Here is a 20655-nt window from a genome sequence, read left to right on the forward strand (position 1 = left end):
ACAGAGAGAGAGACAGACAGACAGACAGACAGACAGACAGACAGACAGACAGACAACCTCCCTCTGAGCCCTCCTTCTAATTAAAACCACATTTGGAAGAACTCATCACTTCCTTCACTTCAATTAACCCTCGGCCCAGCCAATCAGATGCTATCTCGTTAAGGCAGACCCCATCAGCGGCGAGCGGTCACCTCTCTAATCTGTCTTCCTCTGTGGGACAGGAAGTACTGGACAGCTAATTAGTGCTGAACGAGGCGGCGTCTCCCCGCTGAGAGACCCGGACTCGACCTCCATCACCAAACTTCTCTGACAAGAGTTTGATTCTGAACAAAACCCGAAAACAACAGAGAGGATTGTGGGAAGGATAGAGGAGGTGGAGTCTGTCTTCTTCAGTTTGTTTGATGATGAAAACTAAAAACTGGACGAGTCTCTGAAGTTTGTCACCTGCAGAGATTATCAGGAAGTAGACAGAGCCTTCAAGTGTTTTCACATAGAGATGAAAAAAAACGGACGAAAGAACCATAATTCATTCAACTTTTCGCAGATTTTATGACTGAAGTCGTTTCCTGTCCACTTCATTCTCCTCCCTGCAGACAGTTCAGACAGAAACTGTGCCACCAACACACACACACACGGTGTATAAAATATTCAGCAGTGTTCACCTCTGTTAATTTTTCATAACACAACTGCTTCTTTTCTCTTTTACTACGTCCCTTCATTTTCCCTCTGAGCTCCACAGAAAAAATCAATTCTGATTCTTCCCACCAACATTATGTTTGATTCACAGGAAATTCACATGATGGATAGAATGTGACAAGAATAATAATAAGTAAATGGAAAACATCAAAATTTGAAGAAAGTATTTTTAGTCCCCCAAAATCAGAATAAGGAAATAAAATGTATCTAATTTATTTATCTTTTGTACTTATTATTTAATTCTGTGTGTCATTAAACTTAAATTTTAATGCAAACATAATTTTTTGATTCAAAATACATTTTTATAATTAAACAGAAGTCGACAGCCAAGAGTTTGTCACTGCAGCTGTAGATTAAACTGCTCAGATGGATTCTTAAGACTCTGTTAACGATGCACAGCGCGGTCCAAAAGTCAGAGAATGTAGTATTTACATGTGTGAAACATGAATTTGAGAATATCTCAGTATTTGCTTTGTCCCTGTTTTGCTTTAATGATGAACTCGAGCTGCAGAGACAAAACCCGTTGACCCATGTTCTCCCAGCATGATCTGATAAGGGTCCACAGAGCTTCTTGTGATGTCACAAAGTTTCTCAAGGGCCTAAATGTTCAGTGAGGCGGAGGTCAGATGACTGTGGAGAAGAATCCATGATGGTCAGGACTCCGGTCTTCAAGTAGTTCTTCAAAGCTCTGAGGTGTTTGGGTCATGATCCTGCTGCAGCATGAATCCTGCAGACCAGAGGGTGGAGCCTGTTTCTGAAGGATGGAGTGGTACTTCTCCATGGTCAGGGTGGAGTCAACTCGGTGCAAGTCAAAAACAGCCAGTTCACCATTCACTGTGGTATCATTGTCTCCTTACATCCACTCTTCTGTTACTGACATTAACTTCACACTAGGATTCATCAGTAAACATAAAAGTATTTTTGAGACCACTCAGCATTTGGTCTTGTTTCCCCTGGTTTAGAAAATGCTGCTCGTCCTCTGAGACCATGACAGGACAAGCCTTCTTCTGACAGGACTTTGGCTGCTTCTGTGTCTGTGATGAAGTTTCTTTTCTGTCTTTCAGTGAACTGATGTTAGATACAACTGATCCTGATTTTTCAAAGCAGTTTAGAGCTCCATCACTGCCCCCTTAGAAACATTTAGTCCTGCAATGATCTGCTGGAAACTTGAGGCACAGCTTTATTTATACCGGGCGAGCACTGGCTACAGGTTGAGTTACCTGGTGAGTCGATCAGATTCACCTGAGAGTTGATACAAAATCAATTGACTGATAAACCCCAGGTCTGATTAAGTTCCAACAACTTAGAAACAAGAGAAAACCACGGACACACCAATGTCTTCAGACAATATTTTATATTTTCTTGTAGTTAGAATAATTAGCGTCATGATCATCATTAGTCTCATAAATAGATCAGTTGATTCTTCGTACAGTTAGAAGTCATATGACAGCGTATATATACAGATTTAAACAGATACAAACAAAAACAAAGCAACAGGCTGAGTCACCGCCCAGCACATAGACTGATCCCGCTCAGTCAGAGCAGTGTAGACTCAGAAACAGAGAGACAGAGAGAGAGAGCTTCAGTTTGTTTTCAGTGCAGCTCGACTGGTTTCTTCTGACTGTTTTATGATATCAAATATTAAAATTATCTATATTTAAACTTTCAGACCAATATAAGGCTCGATCCTATGCTGTGCAAATTATTTTTAATATTTTTTGATTTTCTATTGTTCATTCATGTGTTAAATATGTAATAATGTATTTAAAGTTTGGTCTAAAGGATCTACATGAGATACTTGTTTGTGTGAACGAGTGAAGCTGCTCTGTCAACAAGTCCAGCTCCTCTCACTGGTTCAGAGTCTTTCCCTCAGACTGAGGTAGACGTTTTCTGCAGTGTACAAACAAAAATAAAGCAGAGATGTACAGGCATATTGTTACAGCATAACACAATGTCCAGGATATAGTCAGAGCTGGGTCAGCAGGAGCCATCCTGGTGCAGAGTGTAATCCTGGGCGCAGTCAGGGGCCATGTCGCAAACATAAAAATAAATCCAAGAGTCCAGGAGAAGAAAGAAAAAGCAGAACAGACAGGAAGTGTTTGTCGTTCACTTTCAAAGTTAAAGTTCTATTTTTTACAAAATCACAGAAGCAGATTTAAAGACAAAATAATAAGATATGTTCTCTCAAGCAGGAAGTAGGCCCAGCCCGACAGAAAGATAAAAGAACTTAAGTCACAAAAAAGCAACCAAAGATGATAATTTCACTTTTTTTCTGCACCATTTGGTGTCGCCGGTAAGGATGGAAAGAGTCACAAAAAGTTAACAGTGAGGGAGAAATTACATTTATGTAATCCAAGACAGACACGGCCTCGGAGATAAAGAGCTGAATCATCAAAAACCAAACAAAAGCAAAGACACCGAAAATCATTTAGTTTTCATTGAGCCATTTTGCATCCCAGGTTGAACTGAATCACATGTCAGAGAGGATGGATGCCCAATGGTGCTGGATCAGAGCTGTGATCTCATTAATTCTCATATTTCCAGACAGAAGTCACAAAGAAAAAACTAAACACTTAAACTCATCATCAGATTTTTACTCAAATCCAATGTTTTAAAAGCAGCAGAACTTTTGAAACCAAATTATCCTCTAATTTACTTTCTCAGTCCCAGTGAGTAGTGCAGACCTGATTTTAACTTAATTTTAAGATCAAACTTTCAGCCATTGAACCTAATTATTGATATTTGATATTTTAATGTAAAAATGACTTAAATTCATTTTTTATATGTTCATAATAAACAGATGAGTTCATGAATTTGTCTTTTGTATAAAACCTTGAAATGACACGTCCTGATCCTGTTAAACATCCCTCATCATACAAGTGACAGGAGCCTTTCTGCATCCCAGAGTGTCTGAGGAGTAATAAATAAAAGGAGAGATGCAAATTAGCTCCATGTTGTGGCTATGATGCCAAAGACACAGAAGGTTTGACATGTAAGACAGATGTGACAGGAGCTTAGTCCAGAAAATAGCCACAGCCTGACACAAACATAAAAAACATCAATCAACTGCTGGCGTCTGCTCACTAACACACCTGATTAACACGTGTGTGTGTCTGTCGTCAGACAAATGTGGAAACAGAATTGTCTAGATCTAAGTGACGGAAAAGACTCAGTTGTGATGAAGAGTCACTGGATTAATCCTCATCACCTGACCTGAACATGGGACTGTCAGTCATGTGACATGACTAAATTATCTGCTGCTGAAGGTTGTGACTGAAAGCTCTAGGAAAGAAAACTGTCAGTAACAGGTCAGAGAGTCCAGGACATAGACAGGCCCCAAGTTTTCAGCAATGACTTTGTTGCAGACAGGAAGCCCAGGAAATAGCCAGATCACAACAGAGTTACTACACATAGAAACCATTAAAATAACTAATTCAGTCAGTTCAGATACCAGGACTGTGTTTTCCAGGACATAGCCAGGACCCAACAGACACCAGAAACGGCATTAGCAGACATTTACAGTCCGTTACAATAGAAATCATAAGTCTGTTACATTGTGTGGTTTCCAGGTTGTAGCCAGGACTTGACAGAGTGGTGCAGTCTAATTACAGTACATTCAAAAGCAACATAAATGAGCTGAGCGCAACTTTTGATGTTTCCATTCTCTCTGGTCTTTATAACTTACTGTTTTCTCTTGTCATTGAGAAACAATAAATTGACGAATTCCAGCATTTAGTCATAGCCCAGCAGGCAGACTGAAGTGGTGAAATCGTAACAGCTCCAGACAGCAGTCAGAGCCAACAGCAGGTCTTGGGTCATGAATATGGAAAGAAAGAAATACTGGTTCCAGGTGTTAGTCTGAGCCCAGCCCACACCGTCCAGCTGAGAAGAACAATAGTGGTGAGGGGGGAGGGAAGGACGGATGGATCCAGGTCATGGTCTCATCCCGACCCAGTTGCTCCGACACCAGGACTGTTCTCTTTACTGAGACGGACTAATTCCTGGGACAAAACCTCCAGGTCCTGCAGAGGGAGGGAGGGAGGGAGAGAGAGAGAGAGAGAGAGATAGACAGACAGACAGATAGATATAGAGAGAGAGAGAGAGAGAGAGAGAGGACTTCATTCCTCACTTTGAAAACAGCAGCTGATAAACAGAAATGTGAACATGTTGAAAACAGTCGACGCTGTCTCAGATCTTCAGTTTCAGACAGAAACAGGTGAATCTGTGGGTTCCATTTGTACATTTTAAGACGTCTGGGAATCAGTTCATTATGAGCTGGTCTCAGGCAGCCTGATGATTATTTTTATTGTCAGGATCACTGAGATGTCTAGAAAATTGGTTGTGAAGAGTTCTGATGGGACATCCTGGTCAGTGGACGTGTCTCACAGGGACGGGTTCTGACTGCTGGTGCCATTTAGGTGGCAGAAGACATTGTTTAGTCTTTGTTTTATGTCTGACTCCACCGACATCAGAGGATGATCACGTAAACTGTTAACTCAGCGACACTGCTGTTGACAACAAACATGGCTGACCTCCTGAAACGCTCCAAAGTCGATGGAGCGACTGGGAAATGTGATATTTGTAGGAACAACGAGTTCTTTGTTTAAATATGAATCTGCTGTCCAACATGTTAAAGTCAGAAGTTGTTATGTTGATCATCTGTTCATCACTTCAACAGCAGAGAAAAGAGGAAACTGTTTCTCTGTCAAAGTCACTGAACACGGTGTGTGTGTGTGTGTGTGTGTGTGTGTGTGTGTGTGTGTGTGTGTGTGTGTGGCCTGGACTTCCCTCTGGGCGATCTGTCTTCCTACACACTCCTCAAAACACAACTTCACCCCCTGCAACGAATTAACCGCTTTACACACAAACACACACTCAGTGCTGCTCATCGTCATGGGAACAGTTACCACCACCAACCACTCGGCAACGTTTCACACACTCGCACACACTGAACTGCCTGTTTTCATGTTCAGACATTAGGTCATTTGTGTGTATAACTTCATATACTTTATACTACTATAACTATCCAGAAATCCCGAGCAGTGATGTCAGCATAGTGGACAAACTGCTGTGGCTTTTATTCCCTATTTGTTCTTTATACCTCGATGTGTGTGTCGTACGGCTGAAATAATCTTCGACTAATTGTTGTGATCGGTGATGACGTAGATTCTATGTCGACACTATCTACTGTTGCAGCTCAACTGTCTGCTACGGGAGAAAGTCTAGTTTGCCGTACCCTGTGATATGTTAAACAGTTAGCAGGTAATTATTGTAATTTTGTTATATTTGACACTGTCAATTCGTTTATATTCAATTATACTGTTACTGTTTTATGGATTATGATATTGGTTAGAGACACCTGCTAGTTTCACAGATTTCTCCAGTTTATTCATAGACATGTCAGCGGTTGCCAGCATCCCTCAAGATGCTGATAGGCGACCACAGTAAGTAGCGAGCCAGGCTGATGTTGCGGTAGGTGATTTGGGGTGGGGGATGTTAACCAGCCATCCTCCCTCTCCAGCCCACAACCTAACTGTGCTGTGTATTGATAAAACCATGACGCTGTCCGAGGTGCTGAAGTAACAGACGGACTTGTGTGTGTGTGTGTGTATGTGTGTGTGTGTGTGTTACCTTCTGCAGGTGCATGTTCTTGGTCAGCTGCTCTTCCAACATGTTTTGCAGCTTCTTGTTCATCTCTCTCAGGTTCTCGTCTCCTGGTTTGACCAGATCTCTAAGGACTGAACCCAGACCACCTCTGTCTCCCTGAGAGCCTCCGTGACCTCCAAAGGCACTGCCCGACACATCTGAGGAGACGAGGAGACGAGGAGTTTCTGACAAAGTAAAGCTCCAGTAGAATCATTGCAGTGTGTCCACAGAGACAGGTTAAAGGTTAAAGCTTCTCTGTGGCTGTGTATTAACCACCATGATGAAGCTGCTGTGTCTGTGTGTGTGTGAGCAGGTATTTCTGCAGTCATCAGCTGATTCTCTTTAACACCCTTTAAGCCTCTATGAGACCTCCTTCAACACCTCAGTCACCAGCTGCACAGCAAACACAAGAGACATTTACACAGTGCTGCTAGGCGGAGCGCTGCAGACTACACCTTCCAGGACAGACCTCAGCTTAAAAATCAACAGTAGATCAACAAAAAATAAAAGTCAACCCAGCTCAACACTACTAATTTTATTTCTTTGTCCTGGGATACAAGACAAGGAGAGGAGACGAGGAGATAAGAGGACAAGAGCGAAAGAGGAAATGAGATGAAAAGAGAGAAGAAATTAGGGAAGGGGATGCGAAAGGAGCAAAAAGGTGAGGAAAGAGGAAAGGAGAAGACAAGTGAAGAGAGGAGAAAAGAGGAAACAAGAAGGGAGAGGAAAGGAGGACATACGATAAGAGGAAAAAGATAGAGGAAACAAGAAAGGACACAAGAGGGAAGAGAAGGAAACAAGTGAGGAAAAGAGGAGAATATGAGAGGAGAGGAGAGAAGACAGGATGTGGGTGTTTTTATGGATCTCAGTAGTAAATAAGACAGATTTACGACCAAATACATGTTACACACTTACACACACACACACACACACACACACACACACACACACCACTACAACAGAAGCTTGTACATCACATCTGATGTTGTCATAAAAGTAGACACAAACACTCAAACTGTGTGTGTGTGTGTCAGCTGCATAAAACTAAGACATAAAAAAAGACTGCAGTGTACACGTACACACACGTACACACACACACACGTACACACACACACACGTACACACACACACACACACACACACACACACACACACACACACACACACACACACACACACACACCCTATAGAGATGCTGACTGTGCAGAGTGTATGTGCTGTAAATATTTAACACCTGAACACCTGTGACTCTGTTTACCTGCATGTTGGTTTCACACATCTGGAGAACAGCTGTTCAACCTCAGCACTCAACCACCTTTGAGGAGTTAAGGTGCACACAGAGTCAAGTGTCCATAATAATAATTATTATATAATACTTTTCCTAAAAAAAAGGTACAAAGTGCTTCATAGAAAAATAAAACCAGATAAAAGAGATGCCAAAGATCATGACAGTAAAACACAGTAAAAAGAGCACGACATCAGATTTAATAAAAATATTTGAAAGGATCTTGAAGTTGAAAAAACATTGACAGTTGAAAAGAGGCCGTAGAACATGAAGGAAAATAATTAGGAATAAAACAATATAAATAAAACACACATTAAACATTAGTAAAGGCTGAGATAAAGAGATGTGCTTTAAGAAGAGATTTAAATAAAGTTCATGAGTTACAGTCTGACTTCAGCAAAGATCAACAGTCTGTCATCAGCCATGGGTTAGTATCTGAAGTCTAGAAAATATCACTGATGAACAGGAGCTGCTGAGAAGCCCTGAAGCAAGGCACTAACCCTCCACCTGCTCCACAGATCAACGGTGTTGCCTAGCAACCCGGCAGCAGGTTACAATAACCGTGACACACTCACGACAAGTCTTAACTAAATGTAAATGAAAACTGGATGTATAGAACATACACACACACACGCACACATGCACACACACAAACACACACACACACACACACACACACAGAGCCCAGTTTGCAGCAGAAGTAGCTCAGCTCTCGTTTTACTGCCCATTAGATTTCACATCATTCCAGTGTTAATGGGAGTGAATGAGAGTTAAACCAGTGAAACATGAAATTGAAAACAGCAGGAGAGAAAGAACAGAGAGAACAATGAGGAGAGAGGAGGAGGGAGGAAACAGGAGGAGAGAAGGGAGGGAGGAAACAGGAGACAGGAAAGGAAACAGGAGGAGGGAGGAGAGGTAACTATCAGTACATCACATTTCACAGTTTCACTCAGACACTGAATCACGTGTTTGTTCAGATGAGTAAAGAGCAGACTTAAGAGTCCTGCACAGGTCTGGTTTAAAACCTGATCAATCAAACTGATCGATCAGGTCGGACTCGACCATCAATAGAATTTTGTCTATTTTTCCTTCTTTTCTTCCTTAGTTTTTACTGGGTTAAGTATGATCATTGTCGACCGTTTTAAAAACTCTCTTCCTCTTTTTATTGTCATTTTGTTCACTTGAATTTCCACCTCCTCAGGCAGGAATCATGCTTCTCCAAAGATGCACATCAATGCCTGTGCAGAGAGAAGGGTGTTATGGGTAACGGCTGAAGAGCACGTCTCACAAATGTCATTAACACATCGTGGTTTGTCACAGGAAGTTCGATACAGCCCCTGAAGTGTGTCATGCTAACAACAGCTGCTACAGCTGAGTGCATGGCACAGGTTTAGTGTTTTATGTGGTTGTGCTTACAGTTTGTCAAGTGCTTTCAACTTTGTAAATGAAAAAGTAAATGCAAAACATGTTGTAGAAGAGTCAATGGATAGCAGCCAACTGTTTTATTATGGTTTGTCTATAATGAATTAAAGACTGAACGGCACTGCTCAGGTCTCAGTTGTTGAATTCTCTTATTGTAGAAGTAAAAGAAGTTTCACTGATGTGACACGTCTCTACTGCTGTAAATGCATCAATCCTAAAATTTGAAAAATCTGAATCAAAGTTCAACATGAGCATTAACAGAGGTTGAAATGAAGGTGGGAACCAAAGAAAACAGCTCTAATTTTGTTATTAATGTTCAGTTTTTAATACAGTGTGTTGTTGTTTCTGCAGGAGGATCAGAGATTAGAAAGAGGAGGAGGAGGAGGAGGAGGAGGAGGGTATTTAAGTGAAAAATAAATCTGCTGATAGTTTGAGGAGTTATTAAAAAACATTTCACACACACACACACTTTCAGCATCACTGTGCTAAAACAGTAAAGCAGCTAAATATAGCAGCAGTGGAACATGAGGGAGAGACAGTGAGTTCAAATGGATTAACAGAGAGAGAGAGAGAGAGAGAGAGAGAGAGAGACAGAGAGAGAGAGAGAGAGAGAGAGAGAGAGAGAGAGAGAGAGAAAATCTGAAACATCAGAATTCACAGATTCAAGACTCCACACGTCTCTGTTTCAGGAACTGATCAGTGCGATTTTCTATGAAACACATACAATGTTCAAGTGTTTGTTCCCGATAAACAGAAGAACATCTCCTCTTCCACACATATAGACAGACAAAGACACACACACACAGGTCCATGTGTGTGTGCAGGTAACTGAAGCGGGAGATTAAAGTGGTTGTAATGAAGTGTCACTGTCAGATAAACGACGTGCTGAGCCAGCTGACCCACCACTGACTGACTTTATATTACCTCGGACTGTACAGAACACTTTGTACCACTGAGTCCTTTCACACTCTTCTCATCAGTCTCATCATTATTTTACATTTATGAAAATTATTTTATGTATAAAATAATGTCAGAAGCACCAGAGGAGTTTTCTGAGATAATCTGAGTATTTTAAAATCTTTAAAAACAATTACAGGATCATTAGTCACTCAGCGATGACGTCTGAATACAGTTTACATGAACAGCATGAGGAGAAATGATGTGGTGCTGCAGTCTGACTACTCAGCTGGATCAGTCAACTCCACTTAAACCTGCAGCTTCTAATGATGTTTTTCAACTGTTAACGAGTGTTATACAGTCACTGCCCAAAGAAAAAATGTGACCCGACCTTTATTATTAAATGAGAAGAACACACACGTCCTACAGTCTTTTCATGTTCTTTTCCAGTTAAATGAGTCTCTTGCATCACAGCAACAGAAGCTTGTGTGTGTTTGTTTGTTTTGTCGTCTCTAATTAAAGGAACAAACCGAAAAACCAAGTGATTATATTTTTATGAAATATAATATTAGGTTTGTTGAGCATTAGGCCTCAGCAGGGCAGCGCTCACTCATTCACAGGAGGATTATATGTTCCTGTTATGAGAGAAATCCTCTTGATTCAAAGACCAAATCAACTATTAAACCTCAGAGGTTCAACATCAGGTTTTAAAGATACAGCTCAGGGACAACATACTGCAGCTGTTATATCACTGTCAAGTCTGTGTCCATATCACTGCATCAGAAATCATGTTAACTATCTGTGTGTGTGTGTTACCTATGCGGCTGTCCATCACATATGTCTCTATGATGGCGCTCTTCCTGCAGATGTCCTCAGCCATCGACGAGCAGCTGACCTCCAGATGTTTCACCTGGAAACAGAAAAAAAACAAAAAAACAGTTCAGTGTTTTATGTTTTCTAACAACAGAAGAATAGACGAGCTACTAACAAATTTACAGATTCATTTTATCTTTTTTAATTATGTAAATATGTTAAAAACATAACATAACTGTGCACTCAAAGATTTTGCTTGACACGGGCCCTGAGATCACGCACGCCTGGAAGTGTTGCGGAGCCCCCTATGGGTCGGGATCACAAGGCTTTGGTAGACCTCTACCTAAAGATGGCCTGAAGATATGTACCCAGATTTATGATGTTTGGACAAATCATTAATGAGTTATGGCCATTTTCCTGCTAAGCCCCACCGCCTGTGAAGTTTATTAGTTAATATCTTAAAAACTAAATAAGATATCAACAGGTTTTACACAACCTTTGATCAGCTGGGTCAAATGATGATCTACAGAAAATTTGGTAGCTGTCAGAGGGGGAGGTGTCAAATAACCTTTTCAAAAGATTCAAAATCCAACATGGAGGACTTTTATGGCCCGAGAGGCTTTTTGTAGAGAACACTGAGCTGGACCGGTGAGTCAGATTTCAAATAACGAGCAAACATCGAGTTTTTAATTGAAAACTGAAAGAACTTGTCAAGTATCAAAGTTATTAACTTAACAGATGAATTATTGCAGCAGCAGAAACGTGTTCAGCCCAGAGCTCACCAAGGAATCTGCAGACAGTGGGAATATTGAACATTAATAATTCATCCAACAACATAAACCTGCTTCTAAAACAGGCTGAACCCGAACTGAGCCGCTCAAACAGGACGAGCTGAACGTTTGCTTTTCTTTGACTTTTTGGTTTTATTTGCTGATAGTAATCCAGACAGACGGGACAGAGACAGGACATGTAACATATGGTTGTCATGGTAACAGAAAGCTCCTCACCTTTTCCTCCAGCATCCACTTCTCCTGCTGAACCTCAGCGAGACGCTGGAACAACTCTCCGACCTCGTCATCAGACAGTTCGGCCGGACGGTTGGACTGAGGACTGCCTCCTCCGGACTGAGACACGAGCAGGGAGAGAACATCATTAAACATCAACTCAGAGACAGAGGTGACAGATCTGTCCTGCTCCAGGGCTCTGTGGCAGCAGGGGATTTAAACTCACAAACTTTCTGATGAGGTCCTCAGAACAAGAAAGTAGAAACAGAATAACATCACTATCTGTCTCTTTCTTTAAAGCAGTGGTGACCCCTGAAAAAAAAACCTTGTGTCCCTCGTGGCCCCTCACAGACTGTACGTGTACCTGCTGTAGACAGGTGTGAAATTTTTTTTTTCCTATCAGATTGATGAGAGCAGTGTTTCTCAAACTTTTTCAGACCAAGGACTTAACCATTAAATAAAAGTCACGGACCACCTCGCTCCCCAAAACATCCCCAAAACCAACAGGGCTACTGCTGCGAGCTAGTGCGAAAGAATGTGACCTGGGAAAGAGTTTTAATTACTGCAACCCCTGAACGTCACACTGGTCAGATGTCATCAAACGCACTATGATCTCAGTCATGCTACGTGAGTAGACAGTGTCGCAATACAGTAGGTTACAGTGAAGTCCAACAACACTGCAAAACAACCAATTCAAATAATAATGTTTGAATTTACATATGAGTTGATTGATTAGTAATTTAGGACAAAATAAACCAGGACATTTACATCACCAGGTCTGAGAGGAGCTTAAAAACTGATGGTTTCACAGCTCTGTCTCTCAGCTGTCAGAGGAAGTCACACACATCACACCCTCTCTGTCATGTGACACTGTTGCTAATGACGACCGAACCACCGCAGTAAACTGACCTGACGGTGGACTCTGCTTACTTTCATGTTTTGACGGAAACACTCGGTTACATAAAGTGAACCTGTCAGCTCTATTTACGGTGTTTCTATCAATAGGAACGCGCACACACACACACACACACACACACACACACACACACACACACACACTGTCACCATGATGACAGTTAAAAATAGCAGCAGAGGAACTTCAAAGACTCTTCTGAGAAAATAAATGTAAAATATAATCAAACAAAAACAGAAGAAATATTTAAATCTACTGTCTGATAAACTGACAGTCAGAGAGGAGGATCATGGGATATTATTGTTCAGCCTGCCATCACCACGTCAGCACATCCCCATGGTAACTGATGTCATAACAAAAGACAGGTAGAGAGGTCAGACCGGGGGGACACATACACACACACACACACACACTCACACACACACACACACACACACACATGCAAGACTCAGGTTGTACAGTTTACAGCTGGCCACACATGCTCCTCCTGCACCGCTCGAGTCATTGACTTTTAATTTTTAGGAGGAGACTGAGTGCCTACAGCTAATTAACTGAGTGGATGATCAATGACCTGGTTGTTGGAAATGGATGTTCAACTGTCTGCTGCTTGAAACAAACTCCTACATGAGTCACGAGTGCTGTCAAAACCTATGCTACGATCTGTGGAGAACCAGTTTTAATATCATGACAGTGGAGTTTTACATGTCGTCAGAGTCTGGACTCTGAGCCAGCTCATAGCAGAATTACACACCGTAACACTGCCTTTGTCTTTTCTGTCAGTGTTTCTGAGGCAGTCACCTTTCAGCTCTATGAACTGTGATAAGCAGCTGAGGCTCCACCCACCTTGTTTTGATTGGCCGGCTGAGCCTCCTTCATCATGTCCCTGTAGGAGAAGGAGGAGACGGAGGACGAGTCTCCGGTTTGCTGAGTCCGACTGGGACTGTTGATCTCTGACAGAACCAGCTCTTCCAGACCTGAGACAGACAGGATGCAGATCGTGATGAGAGCCGCAGGAAATCATGAAAACATCTGGATTCACCTCTGAGAGGACAGTCAGGATACTACACACTACACTCTGCTGCTGCTACAACAGCCGGGTGCTGCTGTGATGTCTCATCCACAGGGTCTGCAGACTGAGACCGTGTCCATGCAACAATACAGTGAATTCAGAGCAATGTAATCAGACTTTATTAACTGAAATTGTAATTGGTTAAAACTGAATGACTGTTCAGTGTTTATATTAAGTGTGACCACCGCGTCATGACCGGTCGACTGAACCGTACAGTGCGAGTAAACACAACACACAAGATTAAAAGAAGTTTTCAGCACTCTGAGTTGTGATCCTCAGCTTTTGATTTTAGCCTCAAGCTGCAAAGGGGAAAAAAGTCTGGATGCTTTCTGCATACACTGTATTATCAGCCTGTGAGTATCTCAGTCTGTGTACCTTCAGGCAGTTTGTTTTTTCATTTTAAACCAAAAACGGAAAATCAGAAAAACAGAGCACATTTTCCGTCAGAATTAAAAACGAAAAACAAGAACATCAAATTGCAAATTCCTTTTTATTCCATATTCCTTATTTAATTAAAGAATGACTAAAGGTTGTCAGGTGGCATGGAAGTAAAGATAAATATTTCAAAACAGAGCTAAGAGTAACTGTTTTTCCATTTTTGGTTTAAAACAAAAAATCTTACTGTCTGAATGTGCACTGATCTATCTCAGGTCAAAAAATCTCAACTATACATAAACAAGTTGTCCAGGTATTTAAAAACATTAAACTATCTATAACTAACTGTTGTAGTGGAAAATGGTGGTGAAAGGACCGTCCCCTGTCACATTAAGTCAGTGAAGTATCCCTTTAAAACACATCGTGCCTCTAAGACACTTAACTGTCTTTAAGTCTTTTAAATGATCATTTAAAGGGACAGCGCAATGGCTTAACTAAAAGGTCCACTGGCTTTTAGGGACAGGTCACTGGCTGAGGGGGACCATTCATTGTCGTAAAGGGACGGTCCTGTGTCTGCCTCACTGGTCGTCTGCCAGGCCTCATGCTGGTGTTGATAAACTGTGGTAAATGGGCAGCCCTCTGACTTTTAGCTGTGCACCTGTAATTTCCACCTGTGAGTCTGCCAGTGCAGGGAAGTCTTGACATTTGGATTTATCCATGAATGTTTTAAAGCGATTGTCTCCTGGTTTAAAAGGACTCTTTGGGAACGGCCATGAGCGAACTGTGCCCCTTTAAGACTATGGCCGTCCCTGTTATGCACTGGACCGTCCCTTTAAGGCAGGTGGTGGGAGTGGGCAGAGAGATAAGTATGCTACTTTAAAATGTCTGATTCTCAGGTTTGTGCAGAAGAGCCTTTTAAACATTCATCACTACTCATTGATTATACATGATGCAGAGGACTGCCCTGCACCAGTGTGTGTGTGTGTGTGTGTGTGTGTGTGTGCGAGTGTGTGTCTGTGAGTATGTGTGAGTGTGTGAGTGTGTGCATAAAACGAGTACACGAGTACAAACAGTGTGACTGAAAGGCTGTTAAATTAAAAAAAATCCAAGACAGAAATGTAGAAAAAACAAGTGAGAGAAAACTAAATGTGATGGAGACAAACAGAAAGTGACTGACTGTGCGGCTGTGTGTAAGTGTTGTATTTACGTGTATTTGTGTGTGTATTGTGCCAGCAGACGCCAGTGTGTCCACCTCAGCTCTGGGAATCGGAGCATGGCATTAAATATTGAGCAGAAGGTTCCGGACTAAGCCAGAACCTCCTGATGCAGGGTTAGCACGCCGCAGATTATCGGCCCCATCGGTCACGTTCCAATCACATCGCAGCCACTTAGGACACACACAACCACACACACACACACACACACATCTCTCCTTACTGGAGCATTTAAAGGGCAACGGGCAGGTTCTGTTTCAGGACAGTGAACAGAGCTCTGAGGCGATAAAGTGCTGAACAACATGGCTGTTTTGTCTGTGATGGTACCCATAAGTTTGGGTTTGGACTTAGGGTCTCCCGTCATTTTTGTCAGTTTGAGGAAACAAAGAACCAAAATCTGAGACTAAAAGAAAACTGCAGACCCTGAACACATCACTCCGTCGGCCACAGTTGTTTTGATGATGTATTAATTTTCTGATTCTCCACTCAGACTTAAATCAGTAGAAGTTATGGTGGAATACATTCACTGACTTTGTCTTTGAGGACAAAAGTTCCCCTCTTCTCGCTCACTTCAGTTCGGCCCTAAAATTCTCCTCAGCTGATGTTTCTGTCGTCATTAGATGAACTTTATCTCAAGTCTCTTTAACAATTGTTTGAACTTGTTGAATATGGCAATCCAGATTCCCAAGAATGGGAGGATGCAGTTTCATCAATCTGCAAGCTCAGCAGGACTCAGGTGTTTGTACACCTGTTTGTTATCAGTCATCACACTGCCTCTGTTGGTTTTTATTTATTCATGTTTGTTAACTTGATTGCAGAGTGTGGAGATCTGTAAGGAGGCAGCTCCAGACAGTAACAAGAACTTTATCTTTATCCTCTCTGTCAATCTCTGGAGAGATGTCAGAGCTGGTGGTAAATTAGCAAAGATGCTGAGACCTGACTGAGATCTCTTCAGGATGACCATGGATGCTGACTGTAATGCCTCGCCCAATCATTAAATCCCAAGATATTATTTAGATAAGTCAAACAAAACCTAATCATTTCCCTCCTCAGATCATTTACTTTTGGTGACACAATAACAGCTGTGTTTTCTTCTGGGCAGAAGTATCGAGCATAGTCAAGCAAGGCAGGCGTCTAACTACTACAAAAAGCAACTCAGCAAATAAACAAACAAACATTTGTAAATGGACAAAACATAAACGATACCGATACATAAGATTTGATTTCATTAATAAATTGAAAAAGAGCTATTTCTAAAATTCCAGACATTAAAGGACCAGTGTGTATGTTTTTTTTTTTTTTTTGGTAAGGCTTCAGACTGAAATCAACCTAATTGCCCTCCCCTCACCCCTCCCTGTCCAAGCATGTACGAGAACCTACGGTGGCCTTCAGGTAACATAAAAACTCAAAGGCTCTACAGCCAGTGTTTGATTTGTCCGTTATGGGCTACTGTAGAAACATGAGGGTGCAACATGGCGGCTCTGTGGAAGAGGACCTGGTCATGGAGATATGAAGGGCTCATACTAAAATAGTAAAAGCACCACAATCCTCAGTGATGAATTATGATAACAATTATTAATATTTCAGTCGACTTCTGCCAACAGCTCCCCTCAATCCTATACACTGGTCCTTTAAACTCAGTTATTGACACCAAATTAAACCAGGTCAGAGCCAGAGACTCTGTCTGGAGACCAGATACTGTTGTGACATCACAGTGTCATCTCAGGTGTGTGTGTACCTGTCCTGGTCTTGCTGTTGGTCAGTATCTCCTGGAGTCTCTCCTGCAGTTTGTCCGCTCGCTTCCTCTCCAGCTGCAGCTGCCGCTTCAAGTCTTTCAGCTGCACGCATGCGTACACACACACACACACACACACACACACACACACACACACACACACACACACACACACACACAGGGATTTACTTTGTAATTACTATTTTCCATGCACTGCTGCCCTTAAATTACTCTGGAAAATATATTCCCTCCTTGTCATTTCTTTTTAAATTCTACTCAGTGCATCCCACTCATCTGTCTGTCTGTCCATCACTGCAGACAGACAGGCCACTCATCTGTCTGTCTGTCCATCAGTCAGTGGACACTGAACTCACCGCTGCACTTCCTTTCTTCTCCAGGATCCTCTGACCGTCCACAGTGTCCTTTATCTCCTGCACACAGAGCAGATTGATGGAGGTCAGAGACAGAAAGAATAAAACAATAATAATTCCACAACTGTAAAATCATTTTGCCTTGATGCTGATGCAGCTTTTTAAAGGATCAACCCAGTGATTTTACATATTTTAGCTGCATATTTCATAAATCATGTTGCTGTAGAGGTTCATATCTTTAAATACCAGGAGGTTTGTTTATAAAGCTTCTTTCTATAGCCGACACTGCAAAGTGCTTGACGATAAAAAAAACAACTGAGGGACATGAAATACTGATACATAGGAATGGTAAAATAAATAAACAGATGGTTCTTTGGCTGCCGTGAGGAACAGCAAACCCTACTTTTATGTCTCATGTGTGCAGGTACCTCATCATGTATATCTCTGAAACAGATCAAGTTTAAATTTACTGTCACATGACACCTTCAGTGGACCCTGCCAGAGGAACTTGAGACTTTCTGGCTCACATGTGCACACGACAGAGTTTGTCATGTTAACACTCTACAGCTTCTGTCATTCAGTGTGTTGATCTTATTTTAGATATACCGTAGCTATATTTCAAATGTTTTGTGTGTTTGTTGTTTTCTTTTGCTTTGTTGTGATCTTAATATTTAATCCTACATTTTATTTATATTACTCTTTTGGCAGTCTTTGCTCTGTGAAGAACTTTATAACTACTGTTTTGAAAAGTGAGATACTAATAAAGTTATTATTATTACTCTGATTATTAGAGGTTTTGCAGCAGCAAGTGATCAAGGCTCTCAGCTCCAAGTTCACTGATTCCTACTGAAGATGTAAATCTATTAAAACAACTCTATAGTTTCTTTTATTAAAGAAAAGCTCAGTAATTTCCTTAAACAGCTGCTCCCCCTGAAACAAACAGAAGGAAATAATGCATTTGTTGGGGACTATTTTCAGCAGCAGATGTTTCCACTATTGGTGCTCCATTGAGTATGTACGGCAGCAGGATGGTTTGTGTGAGACCGAGTCAAAATAAACTACAGTTTGTGTGTTCATGGTGATGAGGGAACATGTCACCCGGTGACACAGTGAGAATCACTGATGTGTTTTTGACAACACTGCAGCTCTGTGGCTCAGAGGAATCAGATGCATCAGACTGTGATACACTGATCATACGTTCAGTGTCGGTTTGGTTCTGCAGACTGGATTTGATGACAAGAAGCTGAAACTTGAAGGTCACTCAGGGAGGGCAGATCTCCAGCGTCAAACAACATGCACCAGACTTCAGAGGGAAAATATTCAAATTTAGAGTAAGTGATTCAGATCTGCCCCAAAGGTTCGGCACTTTTAGCGTATCCGCATCGACAAACAAACAGACACAGGTGAAAACAGCCTATCAGCTGTTACCTGTCTGAGTTTTCCAATGGTGTCACCGTGTTCATCCTTCTGTTTCTCCACCTCCACCAGCTGCTGCTTCAGTCCCTCCATCTCTGACTGCTTCTCCTGCAGGACGGAGACACACAGAGGGTCAAAGAGAGAGAGGAGGACACAGCACAGTGAAACCAGGAGGTCAACAGATCACACATCTGGAGCAGAAACTTAACAACTGCAAAGACGTGACAGAGAAGTGTGACGCCTCTGCGAAACTCCTCTTCCATCCGTCGCTCTCCTCGTCAAACAAAGTAAAACAGAGATTTAAACAAGCTACATCTCCACCTCCAGTGATGCCCCCTCAGTCTTAATCCATCTGACCGGGGATTGAGTTACAAAAAAACTGCTTTTAATTCTCCTCTAATCCTCTGCTGCTAATTAATTTGACTAAAATCTACATTAACACACCCGCAGGCTGCAGCCGCCCACCTGACACACACTGAAAACATGTCATTCTGGAGGAAAACAGAGTCTCTTAATTCCCTGTAATGTCACACATCTTAATCACAAACACACACACACACACAAACACACACACGCCTCATCAAGCAGAAATTAGCTTTTGTGTTAATTTCTGAGCCGTTCAGATTTTATTACACTGAGAAATGAGGAGAAACAGAAACAGTAAAAGAGAAGCAGAGGGGAAGATGTGTCTGTTAATATCAACACTTTAAAAAACACACACACACACACACACAGACACACACACACACACACATAGAGTACGGAGGCAGACAGGTGTGTGCAGGCGAACAGTGGAGGATTGAACAGATAGTGTATCAGGGTTTCTGCAGACTCACCAAGTTAAATCTAATGTCATTTTTACAGCTTGTAGAAAGACATTTATCACGTGTTTCATCATCACCACGGTCAAAGTGTGAAGGTGTAATGGAAAAACCAGTTCAAAAGAATATTTATGATCGTTATATCACAGCATTTCAGCACTTTTGAACAGAACCAAAACAATAATCCCTGATGATATAAGTGATTAAATGAATGTGAGCTGGACCTGGATGAGGAGGGGAAAATAGATGGATGATCGATCAATTAAAAATTATGAATTCGTCTAAGTCTTGACGTGTTTCATTGTGAGCTGATGATTGTTCAGCAGCAGTGACAAAAAAACTCTCTGCAGCCAATATGCACATATACTGTTTATACTGTGAAAGATAGTTTTTATTGCAGATTATCTTCAGTTATTGTGTGGTTATTTCTTTGCACTGGTCATTCTCATTATGATTTTACAGGCTGTTGTTTTGACACTGGTTGTGTTTTCATGTCTACTTGATGTGCCCTCAGGACAAATCAAGTTTTCTTGAATTGAACTGAATCCTCTGGCATTAAAATCCGACTTTCGTTACACTCACACACTCAATTCATTCCCAAACCTGGTCCACAATGAGGGAGCAGTGCAGTTCTACACTGACCTGAAGTCTGCTCAAAATACAACGGTGCAGATAAAATAATGGAGGGAAGGTGCCTTTTACTACTCATGAAGCAGTATTGGTAAAATGTACACTAGACTGTCAAAATTTAGTTTGCTCCAATTTGTATCCTCTCTTTTTATTCTTGTAATATTTCCATCAACAGGATCTTCATTTCTCCTTGAGCCTGAAACTTTGATCAGTAAAACTTTTATCAGCTTGTTTCAGTTTGCGGAAACGTCTCCTCTGGAGGCTCCGCTGTTGTCGCTGGTCTTTGCACCTGTAGTTTGTCGGTCTCTCATCAGCAGCTGGTTGATCAACCATCGCTCTGTATTAAGC

General features: G+C 41.6%; 1 protein-coding gene across 3 annotated transcripts in view; it reads right to left on the minus strand.

The window, feature by feature from the left end:
• Window positions 1–2031: 2031 nt before the first annotated feature.
• The window catches only part of gripap1 (GRIP1 associated protein 1), a 42408-nt gene continuing 23784 nt past the window's right edge, over window positions 2032–20655 (minus strand). For all 3 annotated transcript variants that reach the window (XM_023431150.2, XM_023431149.2, XM_023431148.2), the window contains 8 exons: window positions 18869–18964; window positions 17444–17500; window positions 17073–17172; window positions 13520–13650; window positions 11767–11883; window positions 10763–10856; window positions 6328–6500; window positions 2032–4718 (listed from right to left, as the gene is read on the minus strand). In XM_023431150.2, the coding sequence (XP_023286918.1) occupies window positions 4638–4718; window positions 6328–6500; window positions 10763–10856; window positions 11767–11883; window positions 13520–13650; window positions 17073–17172; window positions 17444–17500; window positions 18869–18964 (849 nt within the window). In that variant the 3' untranslated portion in view covers window positions 2032–4637. The remainder of the gene's footprint in view (window positions 4719–6327; window positions 6501–10762; window positions 10857–11766; window positions 11884–13519; window positions 13651–17072; window positions 17173–17443; window positions 17501–18868; window positions 18965–20655) is intronic.

The sequence above is a fragment of the Seriola lalandi genome, unplaced genomic scaffold, assembly GCF_002814215.2.
Source record: "Seriola lalandi dorsalis isolate HSWRI2012SDOR001 ecotype SW California unplaced genomic scaffold, Sedor1 jcf7180002054917, whole genome shotgun sequence".
Classification (NCBI taxonomy): Eukaryota; Metazoa; Chordata; class Actinopteri; order Carangiformes; family Carangidae; genus Seriola; species Seriola lalandi.